Genomic DNA, 17,606 nt, shown 5'->3' on the forward strand with positions numbered 1-17,606 from the left:
GGGGGAGCTGCGATGGAGGGCAGCTGAACCCCGGCAGACTGCCCTTGCCCCCTGAAACGCCTTTCCTCTGTGCTCGCTACTTTATACCGGGAGTAGACTCCCAGTCCCTTGGTCTTCTGCAGTCTCTCCTCTCTGAGTGCAGAGTTTCATTTAGAGAAGTGATAAGAGCCTCAAAGAGACAGAAACAAGGTTCAGCCCCAGCTGCTGATGTCTTTGAGTGCCCCGCAGCCCTCTGGGCCCACCGAACTTGGGGCTTCCACTCCCATGGCCCTCCCCAACCTGCAAGGGGCGCAAACGTGCAGATGAGGAATCTACATGCCCAGGGCCTCCTTCAGTCCTGTGAGGGCCTCTTTTTCCTATGCACTGAGGGAGACCCAATCATCGGAAATCCACTCTCCACGGGAGGGGCCCGCAGTGTGTGCGGGACTGGGGCTGCCCAGCTGGCCGACTCGATGAAAAGGGCTTAGGACCCAACAAGACAGCAGGGCTGGGCCCAGGGAGGCCTGCCCTAGGCGGGAAAAGATCAGCCTGCTCCAAATAACTTTCTTCAAGAAAATCCAAACACACACTTTCACGTTTTGAATAAATTTACATGTTGATTGCACTATTCTAAATGCAGATTTTTTTGGTTTTGAAGAGGAGCCCTAATTCCAAATCTGTGAAATCAAATGAGATATGGTGGTATTTGTCTTGCACTGCAGGGATTTAAAGGTACTGGGGAGGTAGACAGTTTTCAGGCTTGTGCCCCAGAGGGATCCCGGGCCCAGAGAGGGCACCTGTTCTCCTCCCCACAGCCAAGAGATATGGCAAAATGCAAATGTGAATGGGCCAGCACCCAGCTAGACACCTTCCAGGGGCTCCTGGTGGCCAGAGGTGAGTCCTGGCAGTGAACGATGGGGGAAGGGCGTCTCTTCTGGTTGCTCAGGCTCCCCAGAATGCTGCAAGGGTGCAGCACACAGTAGGACCTCACCATATAGCTCTTGGATGGAAGGGTGAAAAATTCTGTAATCCCATTCAGCTGGACACGGGGGAGGGTCTCCCCCTGGCTCTAGCGTCCGCTAGGCCACCCCCTGCTCTGGTGGGAAGCAGCTGAAGCTTGCAGCTGCTGGCACTCTTGGGCCTGCCCTGTCCCTCTTCCCCACCCCAGCCTCACTAGAATGGCACAAGCCCCAGCAGTTTCAGGGCCTGGGAGTCCTGCCTCTGTCCACGGTTACCCCACTGCTCCCAGATCCAGGCCAAACCAGAGCCTGGGAGGTGAGGGGAACGGCTGAATCCTCGCCCTGCAGATATTCTGCAGAAGACGCCCCCCCCTCTGCCCGCACCGCCCCGGCCAGTCTCTCTCCGGCCTGCAATCCCCGCTCCCTGTCGTTGTTTGTGACCATCTATGCCAAGTTTGTAATGTGCGTTCCAGGAGCACAGACACGGCGGGGACCTCTGCACCCTGCTCGGCAGTCCCTGGAGCTCCCTCCACAGTGCTCCCCTGCGAGCTCCAGCTGGGCCTCGCCTGCAGGGCCAGTTCAACCTGACCTCCGCCTTCCCGGATCCCAGCTGCTCGACCAGGCCCCGCGCAGAGCGCCTCCTGACCCGGGAGCCTTCTCTCCGCCCCGAGGCAGGGGCGTGGGTGACCACTTGGGTGAGGGCCCTGCGGCCAGCGCGGGCTGACCCTGCGCGTGGTGCTACGGGCGCAGGGCCCGCGGGGCGGCCGGCAGGGAGCCGCCTCCCACTTCCCAGCTCCAGGGCCGCGCGGCCCGGGCTGCGGCCGCGATCGCGCGGGGCGGCCTCGCCGGCGGCGATTGGGCGCGCGGCCGTGACGTCACCACGCGCGCGCGCTCCTCACTCTGGCTCCAGGCTCCGGGCTTTCGGTTGTGCCGCCGCCTGGCGCGCGCCCGGCCGAGTAGCGGGAGCAGGGCGCGCGCCCGGCGCCGGTCTGAGGCGGCTTGCGGGGTCCCGCGCCCCCGGCCCCGGCCCGTGCCCTCGATCACCGGCCCCGGCCTGCGCCCCCGACTCCCAGCCTCCGGCCCACGCCCGCGCCACGGACCCACCACCACCGCCCCGCCCCGCCCCGCGCGGATTTGAAAAGCCCGGCCGCAGCCCCGCGAGCGCGGCAGCCAATCAGCGGCGCGCACTTTCCCGCGGCTTCTGCGAGGCGGCGGCGGCCCGGCGGCGGCGGCGGCGGGCGGGAGGCGCGGGGGCGGGGTCGGCGCCGCGCGCGGAGAGCCTCGGCCTGGCCGCGCTGCGCCCGCCGCCGCCGCCGCCGCCGCCGCCCCCTCCCCTCCCTCGGCCCTCCCTCCCTCCCTCCCCCGCGGCCCCGGCCCCGGCCCCCTCCCCGGCCGCCGCCGCCGGAGCCGCCGCACCGGAGAGCCGCCGCCGCCGGAGGATGCGCCGCACAACAGGTCACTGGCGCCGCCGGCCCAACCGCCGCGGGCCTGAGGGGCGGAGGGCTGAGGGGCTGAGGGGCCGGGCGGGCGGGCGGGCTAACGGGGCCGGGCGGGCGGGCGGGCGGGCGCGGCCATGTTGGGCCCGGCGGCCGGCGGCTGCACCTGTGCCGGCCCGCGGGCCGGCGGCCTTTGTTCGCTGCGGCGCCCAGCGGGCCGGGCCGGCCTTTGTGAGGCGCTGGCCGGGGCCGGGGCCGGGCGGCGGTGGGAGGGGCGGCCGGGGCCGGGGAGGCGCTTTTTGTCTGCGGAGGGTCCGGGTGACACTCGGACGTCGGCCGTTGGTCAGCGCGGGCGCCCGGAGCCCCGGGCCTTGGCAGGTGGAGGCGCGGGGACCCCGCCCGGGGCTGCCGGCCCTCGGCCCCCGCGCTTGGCCAGACGGCGGCCCCGAGGCCCCGGCCGCGCAGCGGAGCGGCCCGGCCGCACGGCCGACTCTGCCCCACTCGCCAGAAGGGCGGTTTAAAATCTCGGCGTTTAAGCGATGCTGCTGCTCTCGACTCTGGGCAGAAGGCGCAGGACCCGGTGCAGCCTTAGTTTTTTCTCCCTCTCGCCGATGCCGGGACGTGAGTGGTCACAGGTTTGACATGCGGGGGGAAACTTGGTCTCACTGGGACGTTAATCATTCTCAGGCAGGTAATTAGGGCTCCGGGGTGTGTGCGCGTGTGCGCGTGTAGCAGAACAGGGGACCCATTCGGTTAGGGTGACTTCAGAGCGAGGTTAGGGAAGTTCTTCAGGACTGACAGCCCGCGCTCAGACTTTCAAGGCCTTGACTTTTAAATGACTTAAACGCCAAGATGTGTGTTCCCTAATCACTAAACAACTTAAAAACCTCACGTTGCTACCACGCGTCGATTATACCGACTCTTACTTTATGTATTTTAAAATGAGATTATTAAGATGGAAAATAAGTTAGGAGCCATCTCATGTATGAAGCTGGGAATTTAACTCTTTTATTTTCCCAATTGTTTTAAATATCTTCGTTACATATTTAAATGTGACGAGAGCACCATTAAAGAAGCACAGCTCTAATCAGCACCACGAGGGAAACAAGTCCTGGGAGCACAGCCCTTTCCTGGCGTGGTTGGTGTGCTCCTGTACCTCACCACCGACCGTAGTTCAAATCTAAACTGCCGACTGGAAGTGAAGAGGACTCATGCCTTAAGCACGATTACTTTGAGTCATTTCCTTTCCTTTTCTTCCATTTTCTCAGACGCCCAGCAGCCTTCAATTTTGGGCCAGTGGTTGGTAAAGTGAGGACTTTCTGCAGGGTTGTGAGTTTGCGTAAGCTTTTGTGAAGAACTGTGATCTATGTAGTACAAAAATCCTCCCCTCCTGACGGCATTACTACAGATCAGGCTGGCCTGGGATTCCAGTGGTAAACATTCCAATTTAAGAGTATTAGAAAAATAACTTTCTGAGTTTCAAAAAATGATGGGCATGGGACTTCCCTGGCGGTCTAGTGGTTAAGACTCTGTGCTTCCAGTTCAGGGGGCACGGGTTCAATCCCTGGTCGGGGAACTAAGATCCCGCACGCAGTGTGGCATGTCCAAAAAAGTAAATAAATAAAAAATAAAAAGTGATGGGCAGTTTATTATTCTGTGTGCACTTTTATGATATATTGATATGTAACGTCTAAACTACCATAATTTGAAATTTGTGGAGACACAGAACAAAACAGTAAGGTAAACAGGCTACCACGTGTGGCTACTAGGCTTATGGTTTTTATTCAGCCGATTTACACAGGGCCGTTAAAATAGTACCTGCTCAAATGTGAGGAATCAGATGGGGAGAATAAGTCAGAATTGTGAGAAGTTAGGAATTAGAGACCCTGTGGCCTAGTTATGGAAGAGTGGGCCAAGCCTTCCATTTTTTCGGATGACTTCTCCTCCTACAAGTAGTACAGTTTTAAAAGGTTTACTCATATGGCAGAATGGAAGCTAATTAGTTACTTTTTTACGGTTTGATGCTTCAGTGTAAAACATGTAAAAATAGGTGGAGTTATACTTACTAAGAAGTGCTGGTGAGAGGGTAGAAAACACTAATAAAATGTGTACTATATGAGATACAGGATGGCCACTGAGCACACACATTTGAGATGGGCGTGCTAAGATGATGCTGAAGTTCCACATTTATTTTGCCCTGCCCTTTCTAAGCTACACAAGTAACCTTTCTAAGGAAACACTTTAATCAATCAGTGGGAGCTGAAGATACAAGGCTTTTCCCATGCATATTCTAGTGTGCAGTGTTTGGTTGGTTGGTTGGTGTTGTTTTGGGTTGGACTGCTTGGCTATAGAATGATGCAGGTTTGGATAAGCATCTTAGTCTTCTGAGCTTCACTCTTATCTCTGCTGGACTGCACTAAATGTGTCCTTGTTCCCCAAATATGTGGTGCCCTGTCCTGACCCAGGCCTCTGCATGGACTGTTGTTGGGTGTGGACCACTGCTTGTCCTCCCTTTTGAGCACAGAGGACCCAGCCCTTCAGTGGCCATATGTGACTTTTCTCTCCTGTTGGAGAGCTCTTGAGGTAGGACTCTTATAGCCTTGGGCAGCCTGGCCTCTGCTGGTGCCTTCTCATGGCAGGCACTCAGTGAATGCTGAATAAATAAATGGGCATATGACTTGGGATAAACAACCCATTTTAATGCCAGCATGTGGCCTGTTTGTCTCTCTTTTTTGTAAGTCATGTTGGAGCAGAAAGGGACCCTCTGGAAGAAGCTGAGTATGGAAAGTAAGGGGCTGGCCTAAGGTCACCCTACTTTAATTGGGGAGCTAAGACACTGTTTGCTAGGCAGGGCTGTTTCTTTTCCTTTTCTCATCATAGGTAACTCAAATGTTAAATCAAAATTAACTATGAAATATTGCAAACAAATAATAGAGTAGACCTGTGTCCACCACCAGGATGAATCAAGCAGTGATGTTTCTACTGTACTTATCTGTATCCCTGGGCAAAGTAAAAAGAATATAAAGTACACAAAAGCAAGAGGTGACATGGAAATTCCCAGGATTATGCTTATACTTTACAAACTGCCTTTATGTGATTTGTTAATTTCATTTTTTAGGAACTGTTATTTACATAAAACGTATTTCTTTTGGAGAGAAAAAGACTTAAATTAGTTACCCCGGGGACTCGTCAGCATTTTGCATTTGTCTGTCGGTTGCAGTATAGCTTTTGAAGGAACTGATTTGATGAGATTTGGTTTGCTACTTTAAAAATTCAGACTGTCTTGAAGTAGTTTTGTTCTTGAGTTTGTCTTCCAGAAAACAAACGGCCAAAGATGAGTTTTCAAAGCATCTTAATGTCTGTAATACCTAATAGTTTCAACAAGACATACAAGGATGGAAACTGCTAAGTAGTGGTTGAGCTGAGTGCTGGCCTGCAGCTCAAAAGCCCCAGTAGTGAGACTTCCCTAGTGGGTGTGTAGAGAAACAATGTTTTATCTTACTGGAGGAGTTGGGAGCTCAATTTTTTTTTAAGATTTATTATTTATTTATTTTATTTATTTTTGGCTGCCTCAGGTCTTAGTTGTGGCACATGGGATCCTTGCTGAGGCATGCGGGATCTTTCGTTGTGGTGCGCGGGTTTTCTCTTCTCTAGTTTTGGTGTGCAGGATCCAGGGCGTGCGGGCTCCAGAGCGCGTGGGCTCTGTAATTTGTGGCACGCGGGCTCTGTAGTTGAGGCGCGCGAGCTCAGTAGTTGTGGCACGCGGGCTCAGTTGCCCTGCGGCATGTGGGGTCTTAGTTCCCTGACCAGGGATCGAACCCACATCCCTGCATTGTAAGGTGGATTCTTTACCAATGGACCACAGGGAAGTCCTGGGAGCTCAATTTTTAAGTTGACTGGCTTGTCATAGAAAGAATTGATGATCTGGATGAAGTGTGTCATGCTGTTAAGGGTATGTTTATGTCAGCAGTTTTCACATCTTGGTGAGTTTTTCCCTTGGGCTGTGCTGCTGGTTACATAGGTGGACAGATCAGAAAGCATGTCTCTGACTCCAGTTGTGCGACCCTCGCTCAGCTCTCCACACCCTGCCTAGTCTGTCTAAAACGCACGTGTGATCATGTGAGGCCCCTTCTCCAGGAGCTCCAGTGCCCTTTGGGGTTCAAGACCAATCTCTCACTGGGTTTTCTGCCTCTCACTGTACTTCTTTTTTTTTTTTTAGATTGTTTTTTTTTTTAATTTTATTATATTTTTTATTTTTGGCTGTGTTGGGTCTTCGTTGTTGCGCGCGGGCTTTCTCTAGTTGCAGTGAGCGGGGGCTGCTCTTCATTGCGGTGCGTGGGCTTCTCATTGTGGTGGCTTCTCTTGTTGTGGAGCACAGGCTCTGGGGTGCACAGGCTTCAGTAGTTGTGGCTCGTGAGCTCTAGAGCACAGGCTCAGTAGTTGTGGTGCCTGGGCTTAGTTGCTCTGCAGCATGTGGGATCGAACCCGTGTCCCCTGCATTGGCAGGCGGATTCTTAACCACTGCACCACGAGGGAAGTCCCCTGCACTTCTTATTTTGATCTCACCTGACCTCTTCAGCCCATCTGTTGCTGCCATGCTTTTTCCTTGGGCCTTGGCATGGTCAGTTTTTGCCCCTGCTCTCCCCTGTGACCCCCATACACACACTTACACTTCAGTGCATGTGTGGGCACAGCTGGCTTTTCGTATTAATTCCTTCTCATTCAGCTCTCAGCTTGCACCTCACTCCTAGAAAACGACCCCAGACTCCCTGCCAGTCTTGGGAGCCCTTGTAGGTATGTCTTGAACACTTTGTGCTTCGCTCACCTTTGCACACTGCATTCTCACTCTGCTCCAGCCATTCTGGCCTCTGGCCTGCCTCAGGTACTGCAGCCATGCTGCTGTACCTGCTATTCCTTCTACTTGGACACCTGCCTGGCTTCCTCTCTACCTGCCTTTAGGTCTTTGCTCAAACCTCCCCTTCTCAGGCACCGTCCCTGACCACTGATTTCAGACACCCTCTTGCTGTCTGGCTCTGCCCATCTGCTGTAGCTTCTTTTCCATGACTCTTATCCTCTGACATTCTGGGTGTTTTCCTTATTTGTCTGCCTGCCTGACTGCATCAAGATGTCTATAAGGGTGGAGATTTTTCTCTTTTTGGCTCTACTTACTGTGATACCTCCAGTGCCTAGGACAGTACCCTAATGACTGTCAGACATTGAGTGACTGCTTGCATGAACAGACTCTCAGCCCCTTGTGTGCTGGCTCACGTATAAGAAGTGGTGTGGATAAAGGGGATTGGCGTAGGCGTGCTTGCCCTAGTGTGAGGTTGGCAAGGTGGAGGGCCATGGGCAGGTGAGAGAGGTCAGAGAGGAGGCTCATAGACCACTGCTAGAGAACGGTGGCCTTACCCAGGCACAGGAGGTGGGGTAGGAAGAGTGAACAGATGCAGGAGAGAGGGCTGTAGTGGCATTGATGGGCTGGGGTGCAGCATGGGGGCTCAGAATAAGAGGGGAGGGTTGGGGACTTCCTGGTGGCGCAGTGGTTAGGAGTCCTCCTGCCAATGCAGGACACATGGGTTTGAGCCCTGGTCCGGGAAGATCCCACATGCCAAGGAGCAACTAAGCCTGTGTGCCACAACTACTGAGCCTGTGCTCTAGAGCTCAAGAGCCACAACTACTGAGCCCACGTGCCACAACTACTGAAGCCCATGCGCCTAGAGCCTGTGCTCCGCAACAGGAGAAGCCACCACAGTGAGAAGCCCGTGTGCAGCAAGGAAGACCGAACACCTCCAAAAAATAAATAAATGAAATAAAATTTAAAAAGAGGCACAGGTGATCCTAATATTCACAATTTGAAAGATTGGGTGGAGAGGGCACCATTTTTATCTCCCTGTGAACTAGTGAAACTGAAGGTGGGCCTCGTTTCTGATCTACCTTGGTTCCTTCCAAAAAGAAACTGATGTCACCTACCAGCTGAAAATGTGTCTCTTGTGCCTTCCTGTTCACCCAGAAGAGGAAGCCTTAGGTCTTGAGCGTGGCATGTGGCCCCTTTGTGTTTTCTAGCATCTTTGCTCCCTGGCCCCTTGTAGCTGCTCTGAGATCTCATCGCCATGCTGCTGCCCCTCGGGGATGAGCTGTGCTCCATCTCACGGTCCTTGCATTGCTGTGGCTCCTTCCTAAGGCGTCCCAGTTGGCCTTGCTGAGCTGCTCTTACAGCTCCACCTTCATTTGTTTCCTCTAGTGTTGCCGACGCTGCGCCCATGGCACTAGGTGTGTTTGGTTTTCTGTTCCCAGGTTGGTTGTTCCTCTGAGCACCAGGCCCTGTCATGGCAGCATGTTGCACATAAGACTGTCTGTGCTGTCTCTATATAAATAGGAGGGTGGGCCAGTGTATTTTGTTAGTTAGTATGGCAGTGTACTTCTGGGGACATTTCTTCATTCACTGAGAATTAAGAAATTAGCTGTGTTCCAGTGATGAGCCAAAACACCCATGTCCTTGGTCTCATGGACTTGACAGACCTGTGAGAGGGATGAAACAGGAGAAACGGTGGACAAAAGATTGCATCTTTGAAAAATCTGTAACAGGGGACATGGGTTCGATCCCTGGTCCGGGAAGATCCCACATGCTGCAGAGCAGCTAAGCCCGTGCGCCACAAGTACTGAGCCTGTGCTCTAGAACCCGCGAGCCACAACTACTGAGCCCACACACCTAGAGCCCGTGCTCCACCAAAATGAGAAGCCTGTGCACCGCAACGAAGACTAGCCCTGCTCGCCGCAAGTGGAAAAAGCCCGCGCGCAGCAGCGAAGACCCAACACAGCCATAAATAAATAAATAAATAAATTTATTTTAAAAAATAACAAAAAGAAAAAAAGAAAAACCTGTGAAATAGTCTTGCTAAATAACTGAACCTGAAACTGATCAGGCCTTTACCTCCCACAAGCGATTAATGGGGATATGGGGGTGGGGAAAGGAACACATTACACTGTGGGATTGCCACCGGCGGAGCTCAGAACGTGGGAACCTGCAGGACCAGTGACCAGGTCTCTTCCACGAGGAAAAAGAAGGGGGATGTGGACAAGAGGCTGATTGCACTACGGAGGGCTTATGTGCATCCAGGACGGGCCAGTTAGTTAGAGATGTGACTCAACACTGTTTATGATATTTGGGACAATTAGAAATTGGAACACTGACTCAATTTGTCATTAAGGAATTCTTTTTGTTTTTTTTAGCTGCCATAGTGGTTTGGTTTTGTTTAAGAAAAGAATTTGTACCTTGTAGGCATGCATACAGAATTTATCAAAGAAATGATACACCATCTGCGATTGGCTTCACAGTTCTGTGGAAAGGGAGCCGTGAGGGTGTGGCTGGATCAGGGCTGGTGTGGGGTGATGGTGGTGCGGTCCATGGGCCCTGCTTGTTCTCTCTACCTTTATGTGTGTTCAGAATTCTCCCTGACGAAGGAGGAAAAGTCGCGAAGGAGAGGTTGGGTACATTTAGTACATCTATAAGGAGGTTATGCCTCACTGTGGGTTGGGTGTCAGGAAGGACTTCCTCACGGGACTGAGGCTGGAGCGGAGAGCAGAAGAGGCCTTGGTAGAGGGTGGGCTTGGTAAGGGTGGTGTGGCTGTTCTAGATGAGGGAGCAGGCAGTGCAGAGAGCCTGTGACGGGAGTGGACAGAAGGCTGACGAGGCTGGAGCTGAGGGTGAGGGAGCTATGTGTAGACCCAGGCTGCAGGGTGGGGCAGGGCAGGCTCTCTGAGGCTGTAGTAAGGCTTTTCATCCAGAGAGCAATGTGAGGCCCTTGAGGGTTTTAAGCGGGTGTGTGTGTGTGTGTGTGTGTGGGAGAGGGAGACGGACATGAATCTGTTTGCTTTGGGAAGTGCGTTTCTTGGAGTCCTCTCGGATTCCGGAGAGGGAAGAGGGTGCAGGAGACCGGCCTGCGCTCACTGTGTGTTCGGGTTAGAATCTTTCCAGCTGTCCCTGCTTTGGGTGCCTTGTAGGACTGAACAGCTCTGCCCCGTTGAAATTTGGCGCGGCCACGTGATTTGCTTTGGACAATGAAAAGGGACGCGTCATCTCTGACTGGGCGCTCTGAGAGTCGCGTGCTTCCATGATGTCCCTTTCTCCTTCTCACTGTGGAAGCGCATGATACGCACTATGAGCATGAGGGAAACCTCTGGGTTGAGCCAGGTTGCGGCCCCGCAACCTAGTCCAGGGGTTCTCAGTGGTCCCCAGACTGACAGCATCTGTCACCTGGGAACTTCTTAGACACGCGTATTGGGGCCCACCCTAGACCTACTGAGTCCTAAGCTCTGGGGTGGGGCCGGTGCCCTCCGATGCCCGCGGAGTGGAGCGCTGCTGCCTCGGGTCTGCTGGCTGGTCAGCCGGCTCGGGGCCTGTGGTGCTGGTGCAAGGTGGAGGTGGCCCGCCAGCAACGGGCTTCTGGCTGTGACAGGAGGAGCCAGCCTCGTCAGGTCAGCCGGGGCAAGAGCTCTGCAGGAAAAGGGCTGAGGCCTGTGGGCTGGGGGGGAGGGACGGCATAGGGAGGGTGTCGGTGACGGCCCTGAGTTTTGTCTGACGAAAGCAGACAGGTAGAAGCGCCACTCACTGTCTAGACAGTATTTTTGTAAGCGTTACGTTTACTTGGGTTTCGAGGTTCGGGAGCAAGGAAAAGCCTATTGAGGAATTTAAAAAATTTTCATTGAGTCCTTGACTCACATATCAGTTTCTCACGTTGATCGCCCCACTTGTCATCGTGCCCTTTCTGCTCTCCTGACCCCCAGTCTTGCTGTCCCCCATCTGCCCCCACTCGAGTGGAAGCTCTTGCTCCTGGCGGTGCCCCCAGGACTGCGCGGCTCCTGCCCGCGCTCCACCGCCTGGACTGGCCTGTGTGTCGGCGCCGCGGCCGCCCCTGTGCCGTGTCGGGGAGCAGGCAGCCCACTCCAGGCCTGCGTGTGACGCGGAGGGGTGTGTGGTCTGTCCTTGTGACCCGCGGGCTGGGCCCTGCCCCAGGCCCCTGGCTTCTCAGCTGCTGGATTCTTTCTGGGGCGGGGGGAGGCGGGCGCTGGCCTGAGCACGGGGAGGAGCTGGCGGGCTTCAGGCTGCTTCCTCTTCCTCAGCTGCGGAAGGAAGGCTTGTTTTGGGGGAGCGGCACCGCGCAGAAGGAGAGCTGCAGAGGAGGCATGGAGGACGGTGCATGTCAGGGTTTTCTCCCTTTTGTCCTGCATCTGAAGTTGTGTGCCTTATTTGTGGAAGATGAGTTGGGATTGAGCGTCACGTTAACAGCTTATTGGATTCTTTTTTGTTGAGTTCTGAAATCTATATAAAAAAGTATTTATTTCTTAAAATTCAACTTCTTATAACTTCTTCGAAAAAAATATTGGTAGTTCTTGTTTGTCCAACGTGGAGGCTAAGCTTGTGTGCATTTCTCAGATGCCAGTATGCTCTTGGCTGCTTTAGGGATTTCTGTGAATTAACAGTTATATCAGCAAAGGGTCAGAGCACATCATGGGTAATTACCCTCTCCGCTTCCTTTGGAGAGGGGCCCTGTTCATTTTTGTAGGTTGGTAGACCTCTGAGATAGAGGAAACCTGTGTCTTGATGGCCCACTAGGAATGAAACGTGTTTCCATAGGACCTTGCCCTGGCTTTACAGCTCTGCCTCTCGAGGACTCTAAGGTAACTCCTTGGGGCCGGGCACAGCACCCTGGGTGTTTGGGTGGAGCCTGGCCCCTGTTCTTGGCTGTGCCCTCGTTGTGGGCTTGTCTCCTAGAAGCCATTGCTGCTTCCCTGGGTCTGTACCAACTGCTTCTCTTGTTCTCTGCTATTGGCTGGAGGTCTCAGAGCTGGTCCTTCAGCTGGTGCCCAGATCCTGGCACCTTCTCACCTCTCTCCTCCCTTAGTGAGTTCCCAGCACGGGAATGATGTAGTAGAAACTGAGTTGTGAATTCCAGCCTAGAGTTTATAGAAATCTTATTTTCAAGGATGTGCAGTTTCTTGACACATCATCAAGGAAAAATAGAAAGCTTAATTATTATTAATTTTATAATCAGAAAGTACATTTTATGGAAAATCTGTAATAACTACAGTCTTACCAACCAAATGTTTAGGTGTATTTCCAGTTTACCTTTTCATTGATCAGACGGAACCAGGTGCCCTAAAGACAGTTTCCTCTGCGAGGGTCATGTCAAACGGTAACAGTCTAGGTAACTATTCCAAGGAGACAACTGCTCTGCTCTTCCAGCTGTTTCTTGTGGTATCTATCTGTACTTAAAAAAAAAAAAACTTCCTAACTTTGCTGAGCTGAGAACTTTGCGGTTTACATGTCATGTGTTAAGTTCTGTCTACAGGAGATAAGGATTTAGCTTTCTTTCCCGCTGGCCTCCCACTTCCCCTTCCCCAGCTCTTCCCAATATTGTGGTGTCTGGGTTATCTATTCCTCCCTGATAAGCTATTCCAGAACTTAGTGGCTGAAAGCACAACAACATTTATTTGTTTACAGTTTTGCAGTTTGGACGTTGTACGCCAGGGTTAGCTTGTGTCTGCTCTTGTGGTGTCAGTTTGTTTCCTGTGTCTGTGTGTTGGAATTGGCTGTTGGCCACGGTCCACCATTCTCCCCAACATAGGCCTCCCGTGAGGCTGCTTGGGCCTCCTCATAGCATGGTGGCTGGTTCCTGAAGGAGGAAGTGAAGTTGCCAGTCCTTTTATTTTTTTCTTATTTTTATTTTTTTACTTTTAGGCCGTACCATGCAGCTTGTGGGATCTCAGCTCTCCGACCAGGGATTGAACCTGGGCCATGGCAGTGAAAGCCTGGAATCCTAACCACTAGGCCATCAGGGAACTCCCTGTCTGCCAGTCCATTTTTTTTTTTTTTCTTTTTGCGGTACGCGGGCCTCTCACTGCTGTGGCCTCTCCCATTGCGGAGCACAGGCTCCGGACATGCAGGCCCAGTGGCCATGGCTCACAGGCCCAGCCACTCCGCGGCATGTGGGATCCTCCCGGACCGGGGCACGAACCTGTGTCCCTTGCATCGGCAGGCGGACTCTCAACCACTGCGCCACCAGGGAAGCCCTGCCAGTCCTTTTAAAGGCGAGGCTGGCTCTGGTCTGGCATCACTTTTGCCATATTCAGTTGGTGGGAGCAGTCACAGGCCCAGGCCAGAATCAAGAATGTGGAGAAATAGATTTTATCTCTTGGTGGGGGAATTACAATAAATTTTTGGCCATCTTTATTTTATTTTTTTAGTTTTTAGAATTTCCAGTTGCCTTTCTTCTTGCAACATCTTTTTCTTTTTTTAATATTTATTTATTTTGCTGCGTCGGGTCTTAGTTGTGGTATATGAGATCTTCTTCTTGCGGCACGTGGGCTCAGTAGTTGTGGTGCACGGGCTTAGTTGCCCTGTGACATGTGGGATCTTAGTTCCCCAACCAGGGATCGAACCCACGTCCCCTGCATTGGAAGGTGGATTGTTAACCACTAGACCACCAGGGAAGTCCCTGCTTTTAAATTCTTATCCTCATGGTAAGTTTTCCTCAGACGTCTGATGGCCTTCGACTGCAGGCCCACTGTTGAGACGGAGGTCTGGGAGCTGACGGCAGGTCCTGGGTGGAGGCTTCACTGAGGGCCAATTGGTCAGAACCCACCGTCAGTATCAGCAGGTGTTTTCCCTAGATCTTGGCAAGTGTCCTCGTGCTGGCTGTGTCTTGTAGTTCACTGCCTTGAGCGCCCCCTCCGGTGTGCCCTGTCCTTAGACTACACTCCGGTTCTTCTCCTGCTGGGGTGGGGCTGGTTGCCAGGCCGTGGCTGGGGTGGGTCAGGGACTGCGCGTTATGTGGACTTCGATCCAGTTCTTTTGACTTAGGGTTCCCAGTGTGTGCAGCACATGCCCCTGCTATGTGCAGTGACTTATCGTTATGCATTAGGCACGCGTTAGAATTAGAATAGGAAAATACATTACAGACATGTGAATGATACAACTTAATATGTTTAATACCTTTCCTATTCAACAGAAGATTTGATAGGTTACAAACTGAGATAAGATTAACCTAAAATTCATCAATTAAACTATTTTAAAGTATATAATTCGTTGGTTTTGTAGTACATTCTCAGTGGTGGTTAATGCAACCATCACCACTATCCAATTCCCGAATATTTTCGTCATTTCAGTGAGAAGCCTGGTGCCTATTGGGCAGTCACTCCCCATTTCCCCTTGTCCCCCAGCCCCTGGCAACCACCATTCTACTTTGTCTCCGGATTTGCCTATTCTAGACATTTTATATGAATAGAATCACGTAGTATGTGGCCTTTTGTGACCGGCTTTTTTCTCTCAGCACAGTGTTCTCAAGGTTCATCTGTGTTGTATCATGTCTCCATACTTCATTCATTTAAAAAAAATTTTTAATTTTTTGCTACATTGGGTCTTCGTTGCTATGCACGGGCTTTCTCTAGTTGTGGCGAGCGGGGGCTACTCTTTGTTGCGGTGCGCGGGCTTCTCATTGCGGTGTCTTCTCTTGCTGTGGAGCACGGGCTCTAGGCACGCAGGCTCAGTAGTTGTGGCTCACAGGCTCTAGAGCGCAGGCTCAGTAGCTGTGGTGCATGGGCTTAGTTGCTCCGAGGCATGTGGGATCTTCCCGGACCAGGGCTCAAACTTGTGTCCCCTGCATTGGCAGGCAGATTCTTAACCACTGTGCCACCAGGGAAGCCTACTTCATTCATTTTTATGACTGAATATCCCACTGTATGGATAGATCACACTTCTTTTTTTTCCCTGCCGCGCGGCATGTGGCATCTTAGTTCCCCCACCAGGGATTGAACCTGGGCCCCTGGCAGTAGAAGTGCAGAGTCCTAACCACTGGACTATCAGGGAAGTCCAGATCACTTCTTCTTTTATCTGTTTATCAGTTGTTGGACATTGGGTTGTTTTTTGAATAATTCTGTGAAAATTCTTGTACAAGTTTTTGTGTGAACATGTTTTCAATTCTGTCTTGGGTAGATCCTAGGAGTGGAATTGCTGGGTCACATGGCAGCTAAGGAACTTCTCGATTGTTTCCCGCTGCAGTTGCACCACTTTCCATACCCCTGGCAGTGTGTAAGGGGTCCAAAGATTTGTCATATTACACTGAGAAGATAGAGGGAACAGACAGGCATGGAGTCAGGGAAGATAGCAACTCATGCATCGTCATAAGGTTAAGGTTGGGGCCGCGGGGAGAGAGGCACACAGGTGGTGGGCCCAAGGCTGACCCTGAGCTTGTCTGTGGTTCCAAGCTTCTTTGCAGTGAAAACAAAACAAAACAAGGAATAGGTCAGTTATAAAGTCTTTACTGTCATAGGTGCATTTCTGCAGAAGAAGCAAGACTTCTGCTGTGAGTCAATTCTAAATTCCATAAAATAAAGCTTCTCAGTAGAGAGTTCTTACGGAGTAATGGAGCCGTCACTGCCCTCAGCCCCTGTTCTGTAGCAGACTCTGTACTGATCTCATTGTTCTTTACAGAGAGCTCTTTGCTGTAAGACTGGAGGTCCTGTCATCATTCAGTGAAGGTGGGACCAAGATCTATTCCAGGTAGATTAGTGTGAAATGTTGGGAACAAAGGGAATGTTAGGGAATGTGTGTGTGTGTTTTAACCACACTTGCAAACTTGACTTTTCCATCTAAGTCTCTCTTCTGCCTCCAGAAGAAGGACTGGAGCTTGGTCCCTGTCCTGGCTGGGCTCTGGGGGACGTCCTGAAGCCCTTCCTGCTGTCCAGCATTGAGACTTCTCCCTGATGCCTCTGCTCAGATTCGCAGAATGGACTCAGCGGGCTGCAGCTGGATTTCTGAGCAGCCGAGAGAGTGGGGCCTCGTGTGCCTGAGGTCGGAGCCCCGGGGAAGGGAGTTTGGGGGTTGCTCCAGTGACTCTTCCTGCCACTTTTCCATCCTCCACCCCATCTTTCTCCTTCCTCTTTCCCTAATGTTATATCTGTATTTTAAAATCTCTGTCTCTCCCCTCTGGAATATTAGCTCCACAAGAATAAGGTACACGCTTTGTTTACTGCTGTGTCTCCAAATGTTGGGACAGGGCCTGTGCTCCTTGACTAGTTTTCAGTGTTGAGTGTTGTCATTCAGGTCACCTTTCCCTTCTTTTGAGAGTGGTGCCTTTCCCTTTATGTTGGAGACCCCTCCTCTGTTCCATGTGGCCCTGCAGGGGCTGCCTAGCCCCCCCAGCCACTTACTGTGTCAGCTCATGTTGTAGGAGGCCTGTGAAATGTAAGGGATTAATTATATAGTTCTTAAAGCTTATTACAGGAAGCAGCAAGATGATGCTCGGCTCTCCCCACCCTGTTCCTGCTCCCCTTGGAAAACCACTGATAACTCTGAGCTGTTACTTTCTGTTTTAACTTCCACATTTTCATTTTTCACTTTAAGTGTGTCAGTGTTTTCTTTCCTTTGCACAATGATTGTATGTTACATTTTGTTATATTTATTTATTTTTTAAAAATCAATTAATTAATGTATTCATTTTTGGCTGCTTTGGGTCTTTGTTGCTGCACACAGGCTTTCTCTAGTCGTGGCGAGCGGGGGCTACTCTTTGTTGCTGTGTGCGGGCTTCTCATTGCGGTGGCGTCTCTTGTTGTGGAGCACGGGCTCTAGGCGCATGGGCTTCAGTAGTTGTGGCACATGGGCTCCGTAGTTGTGGCTCTCAGGGTCTAGAACGCAGGCTCAGTAGTTGTGGCGCACAGGCTTAGTTGCTCCGTGGCATGTGGGATCTCCCCGGACCAGGACTCAAACCTGCGTCCCGTGCACTGGCAGGCGGGCTCTTAACCTCTGCGCCACCAGGGAAGCCCCACCTTTAGTTTTTAAAAAATATTTATTTCTTTCTTTTTGGCTGCATTGGGTCTTTTTTAAAAAATCTATTTATTTATTTTTGGCTGTGTTGGGTCTTTGTTGCTGCGTGCGGGTTTTCTCTGGTTGCGTCAAGCGGGGGGCTACTCTTTGTTGCTGTGCGCGGGCTTCTTATTGCGGTGGCGTCTCTTGTTGCAGAGCACGGGCTCTAGGCGCATGGGCTTCAGTAGTTGTGGCACGCGGGCTCAGTAGTTGCGGCACACGGGCTCTAGAGCGCAGGCTCAGTATTTGTGGCACATGGACTTAGTTGCTCTGCGGCATGTGGGATCTTCCTGGACCAGTGCTCGAACCCGTGTTCCCTGCATTGGCAGGTGGATTCTTAACCCCTGCGCCACCAAGGAGCCCCCACCTTTT

At 52.2% G+C, this 17,606-nt stretch overlaps 1 protein-coding gene and 1 non-coding gene across 9 annotated transcripts in view; one reads left to right on the forward strand and one right to left on the reverse strand.

Annotated features, from left to right (window-relative positions):
* The first annotated feature begins 2,302 nt into the window (after positions 1-2,302).
* The window catches only part of NSD2 (nuclear receptor binding SET domain protein 2), a 76,386-nt gene continuing 61,082 nt past the window's right edge, over positions 2,303-17,606 (forward strand). For 3 of the 8 annotated variants that reach the window (XM_060298877.2, XM_030876691.3, XM_030876696.3), the window contains exon 1: positions 2,303-2,393. Coding sequence is in view for 3 of the 8 variants with exons in the window: in XM_060298873.2 (XP_060154856.1) it covers positions 2,914-3,009 (96 nt within the window). In the remaining 5 variants the exon portion in view is untranslated. Of the gene's footprint in view, positions 2,394-2,888; positions 3,010-17,606 lie in introns of those variants that run through there. The other 5 variants (XM_060298873.2, XM_060298872.2, XM_060298875.1 and 2 more) reach the window with 4 other exon arrangements.
* On the reverse strand, positions 15,167-15,239 carry TRNAR-UCU (transfer RNA arginine (anticodon UCU)). Its single transcript has one exon. It is a non-coding gene; the product is annotated as a tRNA-Arg (tRNA).

This window comes from Globicephala melas, chromosome 5 (assembly GCF_963455315.2).
Source record: "Globicephala melas chromosome 5, mGloMel1.2, whole genome shotgun sequence".
NCBI classification, from domain to species: domain Eukaryota; kingdom Metazoa; phylum Chordata; class Mammalia; order Artiodactyla; family Delphinidae; genus Globicephala; species Globicephala melas.